This window comes from Crocodylus porosus, unplaced genomic scaffold (genome assembly GCF_001723895.1).
Source record: "Crocodylus porosus isolate Cpor-Errol unplaced genomic scaffold, CroPor_comp1, whole genome shotgun sequence".
NCBI lineage: Eukaryota > Metazoa > Chordata > Crocodylia > Crocodylidae > Crocodylus > Crocodylus porosus.
The window spans coordinates 4,228,905-4,248,127 of record NW_017728933.1 but is presented as its reverse complement, the minus strand read 5'-3'; the positions used below and the strand labels follow the sequence as shown (position 1 = coordinate 4,248,127).

General features: G+C 48.9%; 1 protein-coding gene across 2 annotated transcripts; it reads left to right on the top strand.

The window, feature by feature from the left end:
* Positions 1 to 7,433: 7,433 nt before the first annotated feature.
* On the top strand, positions 7,434 to 16,595 carry AP3M2 (adaptor related protein complex 3 mu 2 subunit). 2 transcript variants are annotated; one of them, XM_019546041.1, is made up of 8 exons: positions 7,437 to 7,748; positions 10,352 to 10,523; positions 11,006 to 11,143; positions 11,685 to 11,770; positions 12,345 to 12,478; positions 13,352 to 13,559; positions 14,444 to 14,588; positions 14,911 to 16,595. In XM_019546041.1, the coding sequence occupies exons 1-8, from the start codon at positions 7,476 to 7,478 to the stop codon at positions 15,009 to 15,011; spliced, it is 1,257 nt and encodes a 418-aa protein (XP_019401586.1). In that variant the 5' UTR covers positions 7,437 to 7,475; the 3' UTR covers positions 15,012 to 16,595. The 2 variants fall into 2 exon arrangements, with proteins under 2 accessions (XP_019401587.1, XP_019401586.1); XM_019546042.1 differs by lacking the exon at positions 14,444 to 14,588 and having other exon boundaries at positions 7,434 to 7,748; positions 14,911 to 15,004.
* The last annotated feature ends 2,628 nt before the right edge of the window (positions 16,596 to 19,223 follow it).

Below are 19,223 nucleotides of genomic sequence, written 5' to 3'. Positions count from 1 at the left end.
CAGCCGGGCCGGGGACAGGGACAGGCACAGGGACAGGGTCGGGGACGCGGCGGGCTCCGTCCCAGCGCCCGGGGGCAGGGGGCAGCTCTGTCCCAGCGCCGGGCCTGTATCACCGCTGCATCGCCTTTAGCCCTCTGCTGCCATCCCTCAGGCTGGCTCTCTTTGTGCCCGGACACATGCTTGCATCGGGAGCAGGTGGCAGCTGCGGGAGGACACGGCCGGCCCCAAAAGAGCCGCACAGATGCTTCCTGGCGAGTGACACCCTTCGCTGGTCCCCAGTTGGGGACCGCGCCGGTTTGGGAGCCTGGACTTGGGGGCGTCCTGCATCGACCTTGGCTTGCGGCGTTGTTTCTTGGATGGGCGAGCATGGGTGCCGCGTTTTTAAGCAGTCTCCTGGCGTAGGGACGGGAGCTTTTATGAGACCACCGAATTTCGCCAAAACCCACCCTCCCCCCAAAAATTGTTTTGTTGCAAGCTGTTGGGCGTGGGGCTGAAACTTTGTCGGTACCGAGAAATTCTTGTTTCACCAGATTCAAACCATTCGCTCTAGATAATGGTTGACCCTCCGCGAGGCGTCGGAGAAAAGGTTGTCCAAGTTCTCCGGGATCCTTGAGCTTGGGAGGCACCCTCTTCTGTCGGCTGCAGGTCCTCTTCTGTCTTCAGAGGACCTTCTCTGAGTAGACGTACGGTCTGTGTCCGATACCTAATTATATACTGCAGACACTTCTGGACTCGTGAAATAGCGTGCCACATTCTGGGCGAGACGTTTCTTAGCGTGCAACTCCCAGAGACCAAGGGGAGCAACACCAGCAGCTCTTAGTTTCGTGCACGGTGGAGAATATCTAGCTCTTGGAGACCATAAGGACCCCCCAAGCAGGGTTTTGGCAGAGGTGGCGTAGAGTAGCAGTCACAACGACGCGTGTTTTGGAGATGCTTTCTGACTAAAACCTCTTTGCTGAGTGTACGCATTTAAAACTGTTTTATTGCTAATACACTACAAACTGAGATCTTGCCAAACTGCAAATCCCTTTCCACTGGAAAGACTCCAGACCTACGTACAAACTGGGGACAATGCTTCAGTAAGATCCTCATGGGTGACTGTGTCCATACAAAGCCTCACTGAAGACCCCCGGCTTCTGTGTGAGCAAGGAGAGCTCCTTCAAGGGAGTACCTGAAGTGACCTGGGCTTGGGGCCGAAATGTTGTTGGTACCAAGAAATCCTTGTTTCACCGGATTCACACCGTTTGCTCTAGATAACGTTTGATCTGCTTGTTCAGCGTTGCTTGTGCTGCATGTGACAGCTCCGAAAGCTTTTCTGGTTTCAGATCTGGCTGTTGGTTTTGATTACATGTGCAAGGTACAGTCCTGTGCAAACAGGTCATGGCCAGTAGCCACACAATTTTACCAGGAACTTCCCGGATGAATGTTGTGTCTAGTTTTGGATTGGATCATCTTTACGCAAACTTTCTAATCTCTTTGGAGACAGGGAATTGGTAAAGTACTCTTGTAGACTTACTTTTTTTATGCCCTCCATCCCGCCCCTGTAGTTTCTTGTCTTAGCCTCAAGTGAGGAAGCAGAATGAGCAGGAAGGAGAGTGCTGGAGTAAACTGTTGACTGGGACAGAGGAGAATCCTGGTTGCTCTGTCTCTGCCTAGAGAAAAATGCAGATGGTAGCTTGACATCATCACCTAAAGCTCCCTGTAGCAGTCCTTTCTGTCTCTGTTCCTGAAGGTTTCAGAGTTTCAGGGTCTTCCCCTGGCCCCTTTTCTCCCCAGAGCACTCTCCTCCCTATTACGTTCATCATTTCCCCCTTTCCTGCTTGGGTCCCCGTGCCCCTGAAGTATAACCCTGGTGCTGAGTGCACGAGAGGTAATAAAGAGCTGAAGTTCATTTCCAGGAGCTAACGAGGGTAAAATAGAGTAAAACTGAGAATCGCTTATGCAAGTGTGATACTAAGTTAAGACTTCCTCCTTAGCTGCTGGACTTTTTTGTCTGTTTTAATAGTCATATTAGGATTATTTAACCAGCAGCAAATTATGAGGCAAAGAAGAACGCGTTGCATTTGAAAGCTTATTTAGGTCTATTCCACCTGTGCAACTAAGTCGGTCAAAGGTGTCACCTGCAAAAATCCTTCCCTCTTCCTTGTTTCCTGGACCATCACACTATATCACTCAGTGCTAGCAAATTGTAAACTGTTCAAGGTTATATCGTTTAAAAATTAGGATTTTTTTCAGAAATCCAATACTGTCTGTTTGCCTTTCTTTCCTTTCCATTTTCAAAGCACAATCTGACAGTTACACCAGCAGGATCATTGCATATGGTATGCTGCAGATGGCAAAAAGTTGTTTTATCCATCAAGATAATGCACAGTTTGGCAACACCGTTTTGTGAAATGACTAACTCCTTGGCTGTGGTTGTATCCAACTTTCATTGGAGACCCATGCACCTTCTAACTGAGCACTGGCTCCTCAATGACCTCCAATTCCCTTGGGTCTTGCTATATTTACCAGCAAGATTGATTTTTGCTTTAGAAACATCTTTTGCTGGATTCTTCTCCTTTTAGTTTCCAATTCGGGTTTATATAAACTCCAGCAATCCTGGGCAGAGCTTTTTATTTACTTTCAAAATGAAATATGATCCCCATGCTGACAGCCCAGAAGCAGCCAGGAAGCATTTCTGCAGCAGTAAATAGTTGGGTAATTCTGCACGTTACTTTTCTGCAGGTACTAGCAGGAGATTGGAACATTCTTGAAAGGTTTATAGTTCAAAGTAGATCCCAACAGATTCACGTCTGTCAAGGGCCAGGACTGCTCAAAGGATTTTAAGGTATCTTGCACTGTATCGCTAAGACTTCTTTCCTCCCTAATTCCTTGCAAGCTTGAAATGTGAAACCTGTTCCTTTGCCAAAAAGATGGTTTTTCGTACACATTAACTTGAAATTGGAGTCAGAAGCTTATATTAATATTTTTTGCAGGCGAAAGAAAACCCTTTTGAGGTATTTGGGGTTTTTTTTCTTTTTTTCTTGTTTTGAAGAAAATAGATGAACAACATGAACGGGGCAAAGTAGTCATGATTTTGCTGAGTATGAGCAACAGAAGGAAATGGCAATCTTTTAAAAACAATTTATGGTTCAGCTGAACCTGGATGCTGTTTAGAGGTACAAAGAAAATGGGTCTACACCCAAAGGGATTCCCTTTGTTGAATTTCATCGGCTTGACGTGAAAAATGGAAAGGTTAGAGCGTCTCAAAGATGCAAGAAATGTAGGGGTTTAGTGTTAGGCCACTTAAACATAGATGATACTCCCTCTGGTTCCCATTATTGTAGGATGTGACTGCGTCCCCATCTCTGAAGTGACAAATAGAGTATTACTGGCAGTGCTTCTTGGATCACTTGTACTTGAAGTAATGCAGCTACGCTCCAGAAGAGACTATGAGTTTGAAGACAAAATTAAGAAGCCAGCCAGTACCACAGGACCAGGCATTTGAAACCTGGGTTTCAAAGACCTAGCATAACAAAAATATTCTGGATTGGGTAGAGAAAAGGCCAGTATAACACTAGGATTCAATGTCAGGTGGATTCAGCCCTAAGTTACCCCCGCTGGCAGGACACTGACTGAAAAAGGGATCTGGAGAGCAATTAATACAGAGCCAAGAATGCTATCAGGCCTTGCACTGTTTAAAACCAAGAAGTTGGTGACCTTTGTACAGCTTTTGTGTAATTGGGTAGATTTCTAGCTTTGCCAATTTAACAAAATCCAATTTTCTCGCATAGAGCAGAAATACATATAAATCATCTCTTCAGCTTGGCTTCCTCACTCTTTTTCACACTTAAAGCATACACACAGTCCTAAAAACAGATTACAAACTAATCAAGTTATTTCTCCAACTAGCTGAGAAGGGAGCAGCAATAATCTCTGTTACCTTTAGGGGCAAATAATGAGAAGGACGCCATAAGGGAATTTGCAAAACACCTTTTGTAGACCATCCTCTGAGCTTCCCTTCATAAATCTACTGGATACAAAAAAACATGGACTAAATATAGAGTTTGGATTATGACACGTTAACAACCTGCCTGACATCTGACACCCCAGATAACCTGCCTCCAGCTGACCACTTGCATTCTTCCACACATTTTCCTCCTTTCCTCCCACCCATCTCTACCCATTGTCTTCCTAATTGCCACTCATTTGCATTTTCACAGACCTGCTTGTTGTAAATTTGCTTCTTTTCTACCTTTTTTACACGCAACACCAGCAGAACCTCCCTATGCCTGACACATGGTGTTTGTGCCCAAAAGCTTGCAAAGAGCTTTTTTCCCCCAACTTTTGAGTTGGTCTAATAACAGATATCACATCTACCCAAAGAACCAAGAAAGCCATAAGGCACTTGGATGAAAAGGCTGTTTTACTCATCTAAGGAGGAACATGAATTTTGCGGGTTGGGTCAGCTGGTCTGGGTTTTTTTGTTGCTGTTTGTGTTTTGCACCCTGTGTTAACTAACAACTGGTAACATCCTGGTGTGGTCAAGGCAGTTTCAGTTTTGAAATGATACCAGGTGAAAACAGCAAACATCATGAGGAAATGGACCGTTTGCTTTGAACTACAAACATGCGTGAAATCTGCAATGATCTCCCCATTATAGGATGTTATCCTTTCCTTTCAGGATCGTAAGAGTTAAACTCAGTTAAGCAGGGGTGTATCCACAACTGGTTTAGCTGTTGCAAAGTGCTCTGTGTGCACTTGCAGTCTGTACCTTGGATTCAGCTGCAAGGGCAAATGAGTGTTTCAACCCCCTGGAGTAGAGCCTCTTAGTTCAAGACTTTTTATCCTTTTTTATTTTTGATCAGGGGAAAATAAATACCCAAAGTAGCTCTCTGAGCATCCTCAGAGAGAATGCAGAGTTAGGATTTATCACTTGCTTGGTACTGAGTCCACAAAGAACAGATGGTGTAGTTGTTGCCATACTGCTGGAAGGGTTTAAGAACAGCCCCTGTGTCAATAGAGCTTCAGCATGCTAAGAGCAGCTCTTCACTGCCCAGAAGCTATTTGTCAACGTCTCATCTCATGTCACTTAATTTTCATCTGCAGCCAATCATTCCTGGCCTTATTTAAGGATTATTTATCTGAACTACATTTAATAGTGCACAGAAGCACTCTATACAGTAGTTCAGGACAAGGCACAGAAGGGATTTTTCTATCCCCCAAGGACTGCGAGGGACTTTGGGAGGCATATCCCTTTATGCTTTTTCATGTTGTTATGTTTTAATTAAATCTACACTATTTATTGCAAACTACCCTGAAACACTGGCAGAAAGTGCTATGGAGATCAATATCCCTGTGTAATTTGGTAGCATTGATTAGCTTTTAATGAATTTTCAAAGTCAGAGAGGACATTCTGCATAGCGGCCACTGTGACATGCTGGGTCATTTTGAAATACATATTGTTCTGTAAACCTTAAATGGGAGATGAGAGGAGTTGGAGCTGGAGCATACTTTAGAACACACACAATCTTTTATGCAAATCTATTTTGCAAAAAAAAAAAAAAGGGTGGGGTGTAAAAGAACCAGAGCATCCTTCTGGTTAGGACTGAGCCTTCTCGGGGTTCTGGATAACACTGAACTGTTTCCGTCTGTATCGGTAGAACAAATGTGTCTAACGCAATTGTCTAACGCAAATGTGTCTAATGCACTTGTCTAACATGAGAAGCAGACAGGGTTATTAGGCATGCAGGCAAATACATAATCCAAACCCTCTATCCAAATTTCAGTGGAGCCCTCTGCTGGTTTGGGTTGGTCTGAAAAGGTTTGCTCTGTGAGCCTTGCATCTGAAAGAGGAAAGTAAATTGCCCCATTTTGGCTTACAAGAGACCAGAGAAACTATTGCCTTCAGTGCTGCATTAGGATGGGATGAAGTGGCATGTTTAATGTCTTAATTTACATCACAATTATTGCAGCTATAAAGCATATTACACTTTTTGCAAGACTTCCAAATTCATTTTATGGAGGGAGCAAGTTATGTTAGTCGTTTGGCTGTTTTGCATGCAATTAACTGATTTGTGCAACACCTAGTAATAGGTGTGCAAGTTAAGTTCCCAGTAAACTACCGCAGTCATTTAAATACTGATTTTGAAGGGGGATGCAGGAGTTGTACCACAAGGTGATGACCAAGAAGAGTTTGCATCTCTTTGGCTGTTGCTCCAGGCTGTGTGGAAATTCAAGAAGACAGCTGTGCAACAGTTACACATGGGCTAAATATTTTTTAAAACTTTTTAGCGAGAGCTAGAAAATAGGCTTCTGCAGGATGCCAAAGCAAAACAGACTACATTTGGTCATAGGCCAGGCTTGAATCTTCCATTTTAGAGCTTTTCCCATGTACCTAAACTACTCAAAGTTTTGAAATGCCAGGTAAGTGAAATGTTGGCACATGCCATCTTAGCAGTTTAAAAAATAGATGCTTACTAGAAAGGAAGAAAATGGGTACAAATAGCAGCTATTGAGCATTTTAGGGCTTTTTTGTGTCTGCCAGTTTAAAGGGCGAGATAAAAAACAAACAAACCATGCACACAAAAACACAGTATCTTGCTGACTGGGGATAGCCTTTCAATAAAAAAGCTGTTTGCACAGAGAAGAGTGAACTGTAAGAGAGGTTTCTTTGCACATCCGCTTCATCTATTGTTGTGTATCATCTGTGTCTGTTACAGACATGTCTATATGTCTGTGTAGACATAGTTTTTACATTTGAGATGGTTACTGATAGTTTAAATTTCTGTAATATGGAAAAAGCACAGACATTTCCTTACATCTTTGTTATGCTCTAGTTAAGCTGGTGTTCCAGGATAAATCCCAGTGGCAAGGTCTGCTGTTGTGGTTTAGAGAGGGTGGTTGCCCATGCCCTCTCCTGGCCTGTTGCAGGGAGTAACAAGGCCCTACAGATAGCCTAGATACCACAGCAGTAGTTGGGATTGCTTTTGCCCTGCACTTGACATGACCCTCCTATCCCTCTGCACAGATATGCTAACAGCTTACAGAGTCACAGCCTCACCACTAACATGGTAGCTACACCAGGAAGAAAATCTTCCCAAGTCAGTCATCTGTAAGAGCCCCACACGAACTACCCTGCTATGCCTCAAAACACAAAGGAGCCATAACTGGGCTGAGGCATTCAGTCTGCCCTCAGAGGGTAGTGGTGGCCCGGGCTCCCCGGGTAGAGGGAACCGTGGTATGGGGACGGGGCCAAGAGCCACAACAGGAAGCGAGCGGTGACAGCCGGCAGAGGGGGCCGCATTGGCGGGCGGAACCAGGCGCGGCAGAGCGCCGTTTCCGGGGACACTTCCGGCGGGTGTTGCACCTGCGGGCGTCCCACCAATGGCGGCGCGCGGCCCGGCGGGAGAGCCAATCAGGCGCAGGCTGGGCGTGCGCTCACTGCCGGCGGCGCGCGGCCGGGCAGGGTCCCGCAGTGCGGCCGCGCCGCAGCCATGATCCATAGCCTGTTCCTGATCAACGCGGCGGGCGACATCTTCCTGGAGAAGCACTGGAAGAGCGCGGTGAGCCGCTCCGTCTGCGACTACTTCTTCGAGGCGCAGGAGCGCGCGTCCGAGGCGGAGAACGTGCCGCCCGTCATCCCCACGCCGCACCACTACCTGCTCAGCGTCTACCGCCACCGGATCTTCTTCGTGGCTGTCATCCAGAGCGAGGTGCCGCCGCTCTTCGTCATCGAGTTCCTGCACCGCGTCGTCGACACCTTCCAGGTGAGCCCCGGGCTGCCCGTCTCCTCGCGGGCCTGGCCTCGGCCTCGGCCGCGGAGCAGCTCTGGGCCTACGGAAGCGTTGGAGGAGAGGGAGACAACGGGAACTGATGTCTGTTCCCCTTTTGATCGCGTCCGCCCTGCCCATCTTCGAGCAGCGTCTTGCGGTCTTTCCTGCCCGAGCGCCCCATGATCTGCCAGGTCCTGGCCAGCCCCTGACAACTGTGAAACTGTCGCTTGGCAGCTGTAAGGGCATGGAGCAGACCAGCAAACCTTCTGTTTGGGGGCAAGACCTAGCATTATCAGCATGTCCCTGTGCTGACAGAAGCTAAAAGTAAAGCACCCCTCCCCCCAAATATAGACAAGAAGGAATCTCCCTACACCCACCCCCACACACACACACAATTTCTTGGCATTGCATCTGGTTCTTTTTGTCTATATTTAGGACCACAACCCGCCAACACAGCTGCTGCTTCACATTGTTTGTACTGAGGATCTTTTCTTACAGGGTACCTACCGTACAGGCAGGTAGGGAAGGAAGCCGCCCGCGGCGCTCTGTGGGCTGCCACGCTTGGGTGCAGAGAGGACAGAGTCTGACCCGGCAGAGCTGTACCGATGTCTGGAGTAGCAGGGTGCAGGAGCGGTGCGTGTTTGTAGGGTTTACAGCATCTTCCTGAGTGCAGCTGGCACCCTGTGCTCCTCACGCTTTAGGGGAAAAAAGGCAGCTGCCTACGCATTTTTCTTTTTTTCTTTTTTTTTTTTTTTGTAATTAAGTGATCTGGTTGGACTCCTGTTTGCAAAAAGGGTTAATACCTTTGCGCCTGGTTTGGATAGTGGGCCAGATTTCGCAGATTTTCTTGTAGTAGAGTCACAGAATGAGAATAAACTTGTGTTTGTTCTCTTTGTAGTCCCGCAGCCCTGGCGCTGCTGAATGTAACAGTGAGCAGTGTTAGTGGGATCTTTGGGCAATTGGGGAGGTTCAAACAGTCATGCTTCACCGTGTGATCAGGATGTGCTGTGCCCTGTGACTGGTCACAGGCAGAGGGAGAAAATGGGGAGTGGTCAGTCTGAGCACTGTGTCATGTGACGGGGCAGTCCAGCCTGGTGTTTGAGCTCACTCCGGGCTGGGGAGGAGGGGGTGGGAGTCCAAATGCAACAGATAGGGGATGAGGCTGGAGGGCGTGGTGCTGCCATGCTGCAAACAGCAGGTTGTGCAGCACGTTCATGACATGGTCGCTCGTGCTCTGTGCTTCTGGGGTTTGACCTCTCCACTGTGGGGGTCCTCTCATGCCCTGCTGGGCTCTGTTGAGCTTTTGGGGCCTGATCTCTTCAATGGGTAGGGTGGGAAGGAGCAACAATCTCTCGTGCCTGCTCACAGGCCAGCGCAGCTTCTTGCAGCATAAGGAGTCTCTCTTGGAGAGCACCATCCAAACAATCCATCTGATGAGATTGTTTAGGCTCTCGGGCTCAGCCTCATCCTGTACCTGTGCACCGGATACAGGAATGCTGTTACATGCTTGTGGGAAATGAGGAAACAGTGGAGGAATTGCAGTTAATTTATATCAGTCGTAGCCTGTTGAAGGACTGAGCAACTGAAACAGGTGTTGGGCTGGGAATTGTCCATTATTCATGATGCAGGTGTCTCTTTTACCCACTTCTCACATGTCACCGTTGGGTTTTCTGTCCTTTGTACAGAGATGATTGCTGCTTGGGCTTTTTAGCAGCGTCCAAGAGACCAGACTTCTTTTCTTGGGGCTCAAGCCAAGGACTCAGCAAATTTCTCCTGGCTTTGGGGCCTTTGAAATCGGCATGCATGTGCTGGAAGACGTGTTGGGGGAGCGTGAGAGGGAGCACTTCGGCTGTGTCAGTTGGTGAATGTGTTTCCATGGCAAAGCCCAGGCGGAGGGGAGCACCATAATCTCTTCTCAGCCTGCAGTTTGCCAGCTCTGCTCGACCCTCCCCCACCTTATGCAGCCATTGTGCAAATAGTTTGTGGCTTTCCTTAAAACCAGAAGTCAATTGTGCTGCTATATGTGCTTTGCAGTGTAGCAAAGCGAAGTGGCATGGCAGTCGGGAGAGAGGATGGTGCTCTTCAAACAGCCAGAGCGCAGAGGTAGGGCTTGGGGCACAGGTTGCAGCTTTCTGCACCCGTTCTAATCTTTGCTGCTTGAGTACTATGTGGCTGTAATCAAATGTACGTTGGCCTCTCCCTTCCAGGAGCACAAAATCTGCAGCAGGAGCTGAAGAGAGCGTTGTGTGCATAGATGTTTAACAGCTGACACTCTAGACAAGGGAGGGGAAGAGTGAAGCCATGGTTATGGACAGGGAAACCAAGGCACGTCCCGTTGCAGGGGACCTGCCCAAGGTTGTGTAGCACAAGTAAGCGGCAGAGTTGGAAATGGAGCCAGGGGTTTGTCTCCTACTCTGCTCAGGCTGGTGCAGTGGAGTCCAGGAGCTAGTGAGATGGAGGGGAGACTCCCATGTGGAGTCCAGGAGCTAGTGAGATGGAGGGGAGACTCCCACTAGGAGGCCCAATTAGTGGGACTTGCACTTCTCCATCTCCTGGGTTTGCTTAATTCGGAGCTGCTTCTTTGTCTGTTTCTACAGGATTATTTTGGTGTCTGCTCAGAGGTGGTGATCAAAGACAATGTGGTGGTGGTTTATGAGGTGCTGGAGGAGATGTTGGACAATGGATTCCCTCTGGCTACCGAGTCCAACATCCTGAAGGAGTTGATAAAGCCCCCCACCATTCTACGGACAGTTGTCAACACCATCACAGGTATGCGGCAGCAGGGAGTGGGCAAGGTGGAAAGGTCATGTGATGATGTGTCTGTTAAAGTGAGCCTGGGTGTTAGGCAGTAGGAGAGGTTGGTATCCAGACTAATGTCTAACATGGCAGAACCTGTCTGGGGGTCCCTGTTTGCCCCTTAGTACTGGGGCAGCCCAGGGTCCAGAACTACATCTCCTTTTATACCGAAAGGTACCTGCACATGTTGCTCTTGCTGACAGTGTAGCTTACTGAGAACCAGGACATGGCTGTCTGGCCACAGCTGGCTTTCAGTGTTGACTGTCCCTCCCACTTTCGTGTGAGGGGTAGACGATGGGCTGCAGAAGAGAAGGCATGGAGGGACTCCACACGAGGATGTGTCTGGAGTGACTGCTTTTGCATGAGGGGCCATAAGTCTTCAGGAACAGACTGATGTTCTGCTAGAATGAGATTGCAATGGTTTTTTCTTGTTCTGACCTCCTCTGACTTTCTAGGAAGCACCAATGTGGGCGATCAGCTCCCTACAGGCCAGCTCTCAGTGGTGCCGTGGCGCCGGACTGGGGTGAAGTATACCAACAACGAGGCGTATTTCGATGTGATTGAGGAGATAGATGCCATCATCGACAAGTCGGGTACAGTGCTGCTTGCATTGAAGGCTGAGGCTGTCTATAGGAGTAGTCAGTTGGAGATGCTCTATCTTTCCCTTAGAGGAGTGTTGGAGGTTGTTTTCCCATCCTCATTTTGAGCTGTTGCTTAAATTTTAAATTTTTGCAAAACACCAGGACTCCATCCTCTTTTTCTGCCTCACAAGTGCTTACGCATCAACTCTAAACCTGGAAATAGTAGTTGAGTGCAAACCTTGTTTGTTCAGGCTATTCCTTTGTCACTGCATTTTCCCGAAGTCTGGGTTGCAGCTGAGGACTGGGGCCTTCAGCTGTCTGTATGGGTAGGAATCCCTGCCAGTGGTTTTCAAGTCTCTGGTACTTCTCTAGATGATGTTTAAGGTGTGTATGCAAGTGCGCCAAGGAGACTGCAGGCTCCAGCATTGCGTGGAGGGGTTGGTTCTTACTCTGCTTGTTCATGTCACTTTCTAGCCTTTCCTGTCTGTCTGTGGTGACTCATTCAGCTCTAAAGTCATTTCCCATGACCTGCTTTGTTTGTTGCTCTTTTTAGGTTCCACAATTACTGCTGAAATCCAAGGGGTGATTGATGCTTGTGTCAAGCTGACAGGGATGCCGGACCTCACTCTCTCCTTCATGGTAAAGCTTAAGGAAGGGGCATTACGATTTCTTAATAGTGTTTAAAGGGAGTACAGGCTTCTTTAAACAGCCTCCACTAGGCATCAGGAGATGCCCTTGGCTGATGGGGTTCTGGGATTGCTGTGATGGATTCCATGAGGGCAGGCTTCAGCTGTTGGCTGGTGAAAGGAGGAAGGAACTGATGGTGAAAGCTCTTTGTTAAATAGTTGTGCAGTTAAGTGTGAGGGTTACATTTGCAAATAGGTTGCTAGAAGTAGCCTATAGTTTTATGGTGTCATCATGCGTACCGTGAGACAGGAGTCTTACGGTGACCACCTGTTCATCAGGGCAGCTGTGTGACCTAACCCGCTGCATGGCATTGCTGGGCTATGATCTGATATAACAACTATCAGACAAGTGAAAATATTTTACGGTTAAAGGCAGCCGAGTGCGGGCAGCTCCAGAATGAAGGAATGTACAGTGTGCCTTGCAGCAGGTGCTTTGTGTGGCATAGAAGGGAATGCAGTGAGGGGACAAGGGCAGGTTCTTCGTCACAAGCCATAGTAGTGCCTTAGGCTCTTGTCTCTCGTTCCAGAACCCCCGATTGCTGGATGATGTCAGCTTCCATCCTTGCGTGCGTTTCAAACGCTGGGAGTCGGAACGGATTCTTTCTTTCATCCCACCTGATGGGAATTTCCGTCTGCTCTCCTACCATGTCAGTGCTCAGAAGTGAGTGGGGAATCCAGGGCTGAGGACTGTTTCCTTCCCTCATGCCTGGAGATGAAAGAAACAACAAGAGGGTGGGGGTTGCTGCTTGCCATGCTTGAGTGAGGACCAAAGGAACAGTAGCTTTTGCTAATATCTAAGTATACTCTTTGCTTACTGGGACAGTGATCCTGTCATTTCACCCCTGCAAGCCAGCTCTGTTCACAGCTTAATGGCAGGAACACAGCGTACAGCAGTAACAAATTGGGAAATGGCAGGTCAGCAAATAGCTTCAGTTTCTCATCCCCCCAAGACAACTAGCTTAAGGGAAAGCAAGAGCTGAGTGACCCAGTGATATAATAGGGCAAGTAACCTCTGTGTGCTTTCCCTCATTGTTTGGGCTTCTCCACAAACAGCTGGTTTGCCATCAGCAGCCTTAGCCCTAGGCACTAAAGCTGTGTCATGGATTTTGTCAAGTGAGGAGCTGTCAAGTGAAGAGCTCTTTGTTGTCTGCAGCTAGATGGAAGGAAGCAGAAACATGATGTCAAATTGCAAGCAATTCAAGGCAGTGCTGCTACTACCTGCCTTAGGTCAGCTTGCCAGTGTGGTCAGACTGAAGGATGCTGTATTTCTTTCCCTTGAAAGCATCCCAGTCTGTTACAAACCATAATTCATTCTTGACTGGCTTCCAGTGAAGGAGAGTGGGATGCTGAGAGGCCAGGCTGTGGGTTGGCTGTGGGTTGGTGAAACAAAGCTGGAAACAGCTTCTGGCTGGGCCTTGCACTTCTTTTCTTTCTTGCACAGCATGAATGTCCTTCAGGACCTGCAAGGGTCCAGGAGGGCGAAGTGCAGATGAAGGGGTGGCTTGCAACTGCAGTGATGTGTCCTTTGTTCCAGCTTGGTGGCCATTCCTGTTTATGTTAAACACAACATCAGTTTCCGTGACAGTAGTTCGCTGGGACGCTTCGAGATCACTGTAGGACCCAAGCAGACAATGGGGAAGACTGTAGAAGGGGTGATGGTCACTAGCCAGATGCCAAAAGGTGTCTTAAACATGAGCCTCACTCCCTCTCAGGGAACGCACACTTTTGACCCTGTGACAAAGGTGAGAGGAAAGAGGAATGTGGAATTTTGACCTAGGCTGGAGTTGAAGTTGCATGGCTCAGCCTGCTGCTTTGCTGTATAAAATGCTTCCTCTGAGCTTTGGCCTGAAATCTGGGGAGAGCACCTGATCAGTGGGGAGTGGGGATTCTGTGCTTGTTTTTCTGCCTTGAGCATCACTCTCAACAGAGCCTTCCCCGGCTGGAGGGAGTCATCTTCCTCCCCAGCCAGTACTTAGCAGTGCTCATTTGGGTTTCTGCAATCTAATGCCTGACTTGATTACTCTTGGGTGATGGTGAGAGCAGAAATAGTGAGGAGGGTAATGCTGCCTGTTTGATGCCAAGCTGTGCAGCCCAGTGGTGCAAGGCTGCTGACTCCTGTTTACAGGGCTGAGCGTTTTGGATTGATTGGCTCGTGATCTTGAGTGTGCTTCAAACTAGACCTGCCTCAAAGCAGGGAGAAGCCTTGTTTCCCATGGTAGATGATCAGCCTAAGCCTGTAATACCCCAGGAAGATCTGCATTACTTTTATGCACCCCTGTTGGAAGGACGAGAACTCCTAAACACGCACAGCAAGAATGTCTGTGACCAGTGGCCTATTGGCACGAAAGAGGCAGGACGCAGTGGGTTCCAAGAGTGCAGGCCTCAGGCAGCCTTTCACCTTTATGTACTCTGAGGTGGCCTGAGTCGTATCAGTGGCTCATGGTCTAGAGTTGGATTGAGAAGGGGAGCAGGTCCTGTGGCTGTCGTGGGAAAGACCAAATACTTGGATGGAGTTGGCAAACCCCTTTGCCCAGGGCAGTATTGACACCCTCCATAGATGAGTTAATCTCTTACAGATCGTTGTGATTATTCTTCTGTCTTACTGCTGTCTTTCTGTTCTTGGAAGCTGCTGTCATGGGATGTAGGGAAAATAAACCCCCAGAAGCTGCCGAGTTTGAAGGGGACCATGAGCCTCCAAGCGGGGGCCTCCAAGCCTGATGAAAATCCCACTATCAACCTGCAGTTTAAAATTCAGCAGCTGGCTATCTCTGGTAGGTGCCGCCAGTGAAGGAGCACAGACTGTCCTGTGCTGGGCAAGCTTGTGTTTGATACCCAGCCTGATGCTTCTACAGGCATCGGGACCATCTTAGTGCCACGGCTGAGTTCCTCCGCTTAAATGTTGTCTCTGCTTGGGCTTCATGTTGGTGAATCTAGTTACACACCTCTCTGCTGGCTGCTGCCTAGTACCGCCTGCGTGCACCCCACCTCAGCTCTGCTGCTTCTACAGCTCTGTCACACAGTAACCCAGGTGGGGTGGGAAGGCAGGAGCCCTGCCCCACTCCCAGAATCTCACTGTCTCCTTCTTTGTTTTAGGGCTGAAGGTGAATCGCCTGGATATGTATGGGGAGAAGTACAAACCCTTCAAGGGCATAAAATATATGACGAAGGCTGGCAAGTTCCAAGTCCGGACATAGAGGCGTCTGAGAGCGAGGGAAGAACCACAAGCATTCTTTTTTTTTTTTTTTTTTTTTTTTTAATTTCCACTCCTTCCCCCATGTCCACAGCTGTTGGCTTCTTCCTTTACCCACTGTCACCCCTGCTGGGTCCATGTCTTAGGCTTGGGTTCCCCTGGAACGCTAGTGCTGATGTGGTCAGGGAAGGGGCCATTTGGAGGGGAAAGGGACCAATCAGGTAGCATCTGTCATAGCAGAGTCCTGAATTCTCAGATGGGACAGAGGAGAAATGAAGTGTCAGGTCCATGGGGTTGGCACTTCAGATAAGTAGGCTCCACTCCTGGCACCTTGCTCTGCTTCCCATTGGAACCACTGGTGCCAACTCCCACCCCACCTCACACACACCACACAGTCCTTGCTCAGCTGGCTGATATCTTTCCACAGGTGGCACAAGACTTGGTTTGAAAGAGCTGAGTTCCCAGTTCAGTGGTTTGACATTCTGTCCTGTCCTTGACCAGGCATTCCTGTTCAGTACTGGATTGCCTAAGCCAAGCTTAGGGGAGCAGTGGTGGGTCAGGGATGTTCTCTCGGGAGGAGCAAAGGCAGCTGGAGAGAGGAGGTGGAAGGGGAGGACACACAGGCCTTGGGGAGGTGGCTGGAATAACAGTGCTTGGCATGTGCAGCTCTTCTCCTGAGCACCTGAGGATGGATGGGAAACCTCCTGAAGCCTCAGAATCATGCCCTTCCAAGAGGTCATTGGAGCAGGGGTCACCCCAAGGCCTGGTAGACTGATGTTTCTGAATGTGCATGTTGCTTCTTCTCTCCACTTAGTATTTGGGAGAGGGAATTGCTCCTGGTTCCCTGCTGGCAGGTGGGGGTACAGTTGTGTACATAACCTTTATTTAAGCATCTGTATAAAGTGCTGTCTGACAGGAATCCTCACCGCAGCAAGCAGAGGCTGAGCAATGCCTTAGCAGTATGTGGGGCAGTGACTTCTGTGTCTGACTGCTTGTCTGTTGATAGTGATGAGGCACTGCTGTCCTGCTGCTTACTGAGGTAGATGTAGGTAGTCTTGTGCTTCTGGCTGTCTAGCCTCATTCCACTCTGTCTTGCTCTACTGCGGGTGGACTCTAGCTCATGTGGTGTGGTGTATTTGCCTCTGGGGCCACCTGTCCTGCGAGATGCTGTGTTGTGCTAGGCTGTCCCAGCCGGTGATGCCTCCCAGTGCAGAGCAAAGCACCTGTGAGATGTGAGCAGTGCACACCTTGCTCTGCCTTATCCGCGGTGCACTCTGGGCCATGAGATGCTGCCTGTGACGTTTGCTGTGGCAGCAGGATTTACCTGGTGAGCTGCTGTGCGTGTGGCTCTGGTCCCTGTGAAGCTGCTGTGGCTCTGGGCTCCAATGCACATATGAGCTGGTGGGGGTGATGGGTTGTAGGGTAGCAAGTGTCTTGCTCTGTGCTGTGTATGTGGTGCCTCATTTTGGAATGACATATTCCTATGCAACTAATGTGAACTGTGCTGCGAGGTGGCCTCAAAACTGAGCATGCTCACTACAAATGTACGGGTTTGATCTGAGCATCAATAAAGTTGTTTTACCTGTGACCTGCATTTGGAGTGCTCTGTTTGGGGTTTGAAGGGCTGTGGTGTCTGTGCGTGGCAGAGTCTGCATCCCACCGCACTGAGTCTTGACTGGCGGGTGATCCAGTGAAAAGAGCTCAGTGACAGTACTCTGAAGTCATAAATAATTGAGGTGCTGGGTTGGCTGGAAAGAGGCAGCCAGCTGGGAGCTGTCTGGAGATAGTAACCGAGGCTCCCTTAGGGCTCTTCAACAAGTTTCCACTTTGTCTCTGCAGCTGGACCTTTGCAGTCCAGATGATCCTCAGAGAAGTAATGTGCAGACTGTAGAGTTGGAAACGGTTGTAATGATAGAGCAGCCCGTGACATGCCAGTTTGCACTCTCTGATTTGATCACTAAGCTTTTTTCTGGAGTATTTTGCGCAAAAAATTCAGATCTGTGGCAAGTGCAGTTCTGTTGTATTTCTTCCTCTGCCCAGGAGATGGTGCCCTCAGATAATAGAAAATCTTTGGGATTTTTCATAAGACACGATTGTGCCAGTTGCGGTTGCATACGCGTGTCGTTCATCTGGGTCGTCTGGCTGCTGGCCTGCGAATGCCAAGAGAGGGCAGGCCAAGCCACCCTCGGAGATAGTTTTGGTGATCACGGAAAGGCACTCCCTCTCCTCTGGAACAAATACATGGAAAAAGCAATGAAATCACTCTAAAGGAAGCTAACCTTGTTTGTAAATGTCCTATGCTTTGTCAGCATGACTTGAGGGGTTCTCATATTGTGGGAATGAGGGTAACTTGTTCTGAGGTTTGTGTGAAGGGGTTGCTGTCTTTGGAGCCTGTTTGCAGATTGTTGGCTGGACACACATGGGCAGCTTTAGCAAGTTGCTTACTATCTCTGCATAATGGGGACATCTGTTCCTCCACCCTTTGCCTTCCTTCTTCAGTTAGGTCATAAGCTGTTCTGGTGGAACAAATTCCTGCTGTTCAGAGGTACAGCATCTAGCACAGAGACCCTGACTGGAGCATCTCGGGGCTACATTCCTGCAAATAATGAATCATTTCACTGAGTTACCAATGCATGGTGCTGGGATCCAGGTTCTGCTGTTTCCTGTCCAGGGATGCTCTCTGCTGACTGGTTGATTTGAACAGAGCCACATCACTTCAGTGTTTACATTGGAGCCTGAAGCTGCAGTCAGTTGGTGGTGCTGGTGCTGAAGGGTGATCCAAGCTCCATTGCCTGGGGTGAGGGTGACTGGAGAACAGTCACTTTGACACTGTGGTTTCTGAGCAGCTGCTGCAATGTCTGTGACGGCGCATTGAGGTTCTTGCCTGTTGGCATGTTTTGTTCCATATTGCTAGACCTGCTCCTGAGGAAAAAAGCCTCATCCTCCAGAGCCTGGCCAGTCCCGTGGACAGAAGACACTTCTCTGCCTTCACGCTGTGCCTGTCGAAGCCTCTCTCCAATGAAGGTGCTTGCTGGTTTGTAGGACACTGCTCCCCTACTTCGCTGTGGGTGCAGGCTGAGTCCCACCTTAAACAGACTGGAGCCCTTCAAACAGCCTTGCTGCCTCCAGAGCCTGCTCCCCTGCTGAGTCAGCAACCTTCCTGCAGTTTGTGGCAGGTCTCCCTGTAGTTTGTGGCTTCTACAAGGTGACTCAGAGAGGGGCTCCAGTCTTCTAAAGTGGCATCCTCAAACCTGGCACCTAGGTTGCTTTCTCAAATTAAACAGAGCCCTCTTTGCTCACAGCGGAGCAGCCCTAGGGGGGTGGGCCCATGTTCCCGTCTCCCTCTGTCCTGAAGCTGTTTTCATTTATTTTTTTTCAAACAGCATTGTATGATTACCCAGGGGAGCCTCTCAGCTGTGTTTTTCTTGGGATACACGAAATAAAATGTCTGACTCAGGCTCACGTGGTCACCACAAGCTTGGCAGTAACACATCCCCCTGTCGGCCCCTTTAGGTTCTGGTTAATGAACTGCCTGCAGATACCAGAAAGCTCCTTGACTCTGGGAATAGTTCTACAGAGAGCTAAGCCAAGGGGAGCAAAGGCCACACAATGCATCATTTTCCTCCTTTCTTTGCCTCTTGCAGCTGTTGTGACTGAGATCCTCTCTGTGGAGGATGACTGCAGCGTTGACTGAATAGCCAGGCCCCATGCAGGAGAGAGACAGGTCATCTACAGAGCCATAATGAGCGAGTCCTTAGAGGCACAGACCACCTGGCTCATGCTAGGGCGCACTTTGGGGACAATTCTGTTTGGTTTGGTGGGATTGTTTGGAGGCCTTGAGTGATCCTTTGTGGCAGCAGTTGCAGCTCAGTGTGGGAGAGGTGAGCAGGCTCTTAAGAGCACCCAGGGCTACAGGTCCTCCCCATCACTGAGTAGCACCGCGCACACAGTGTGACAGATTGAGCCTACCAATAAGATGAGCTTTAGACAAATCCTAGGGGTGCCTGACATGTGATATGGGTAATATTGGTGCTAAGCTATTCTCTGGGTTTTGGGACCTTCTGGCTTAGCTGCTATTTGGTGGCAGTTTGAAGGGAAAGGGCAGGATGCAAAGATGGAGCTTAGCTGAAGACTCTCAGAGAGAGATTCCTGAGTGCACAGGGTTGCAGGGACCAGTCTGAGCACAGCAATTGATATGGGAAAGGGAAAGAGGTTC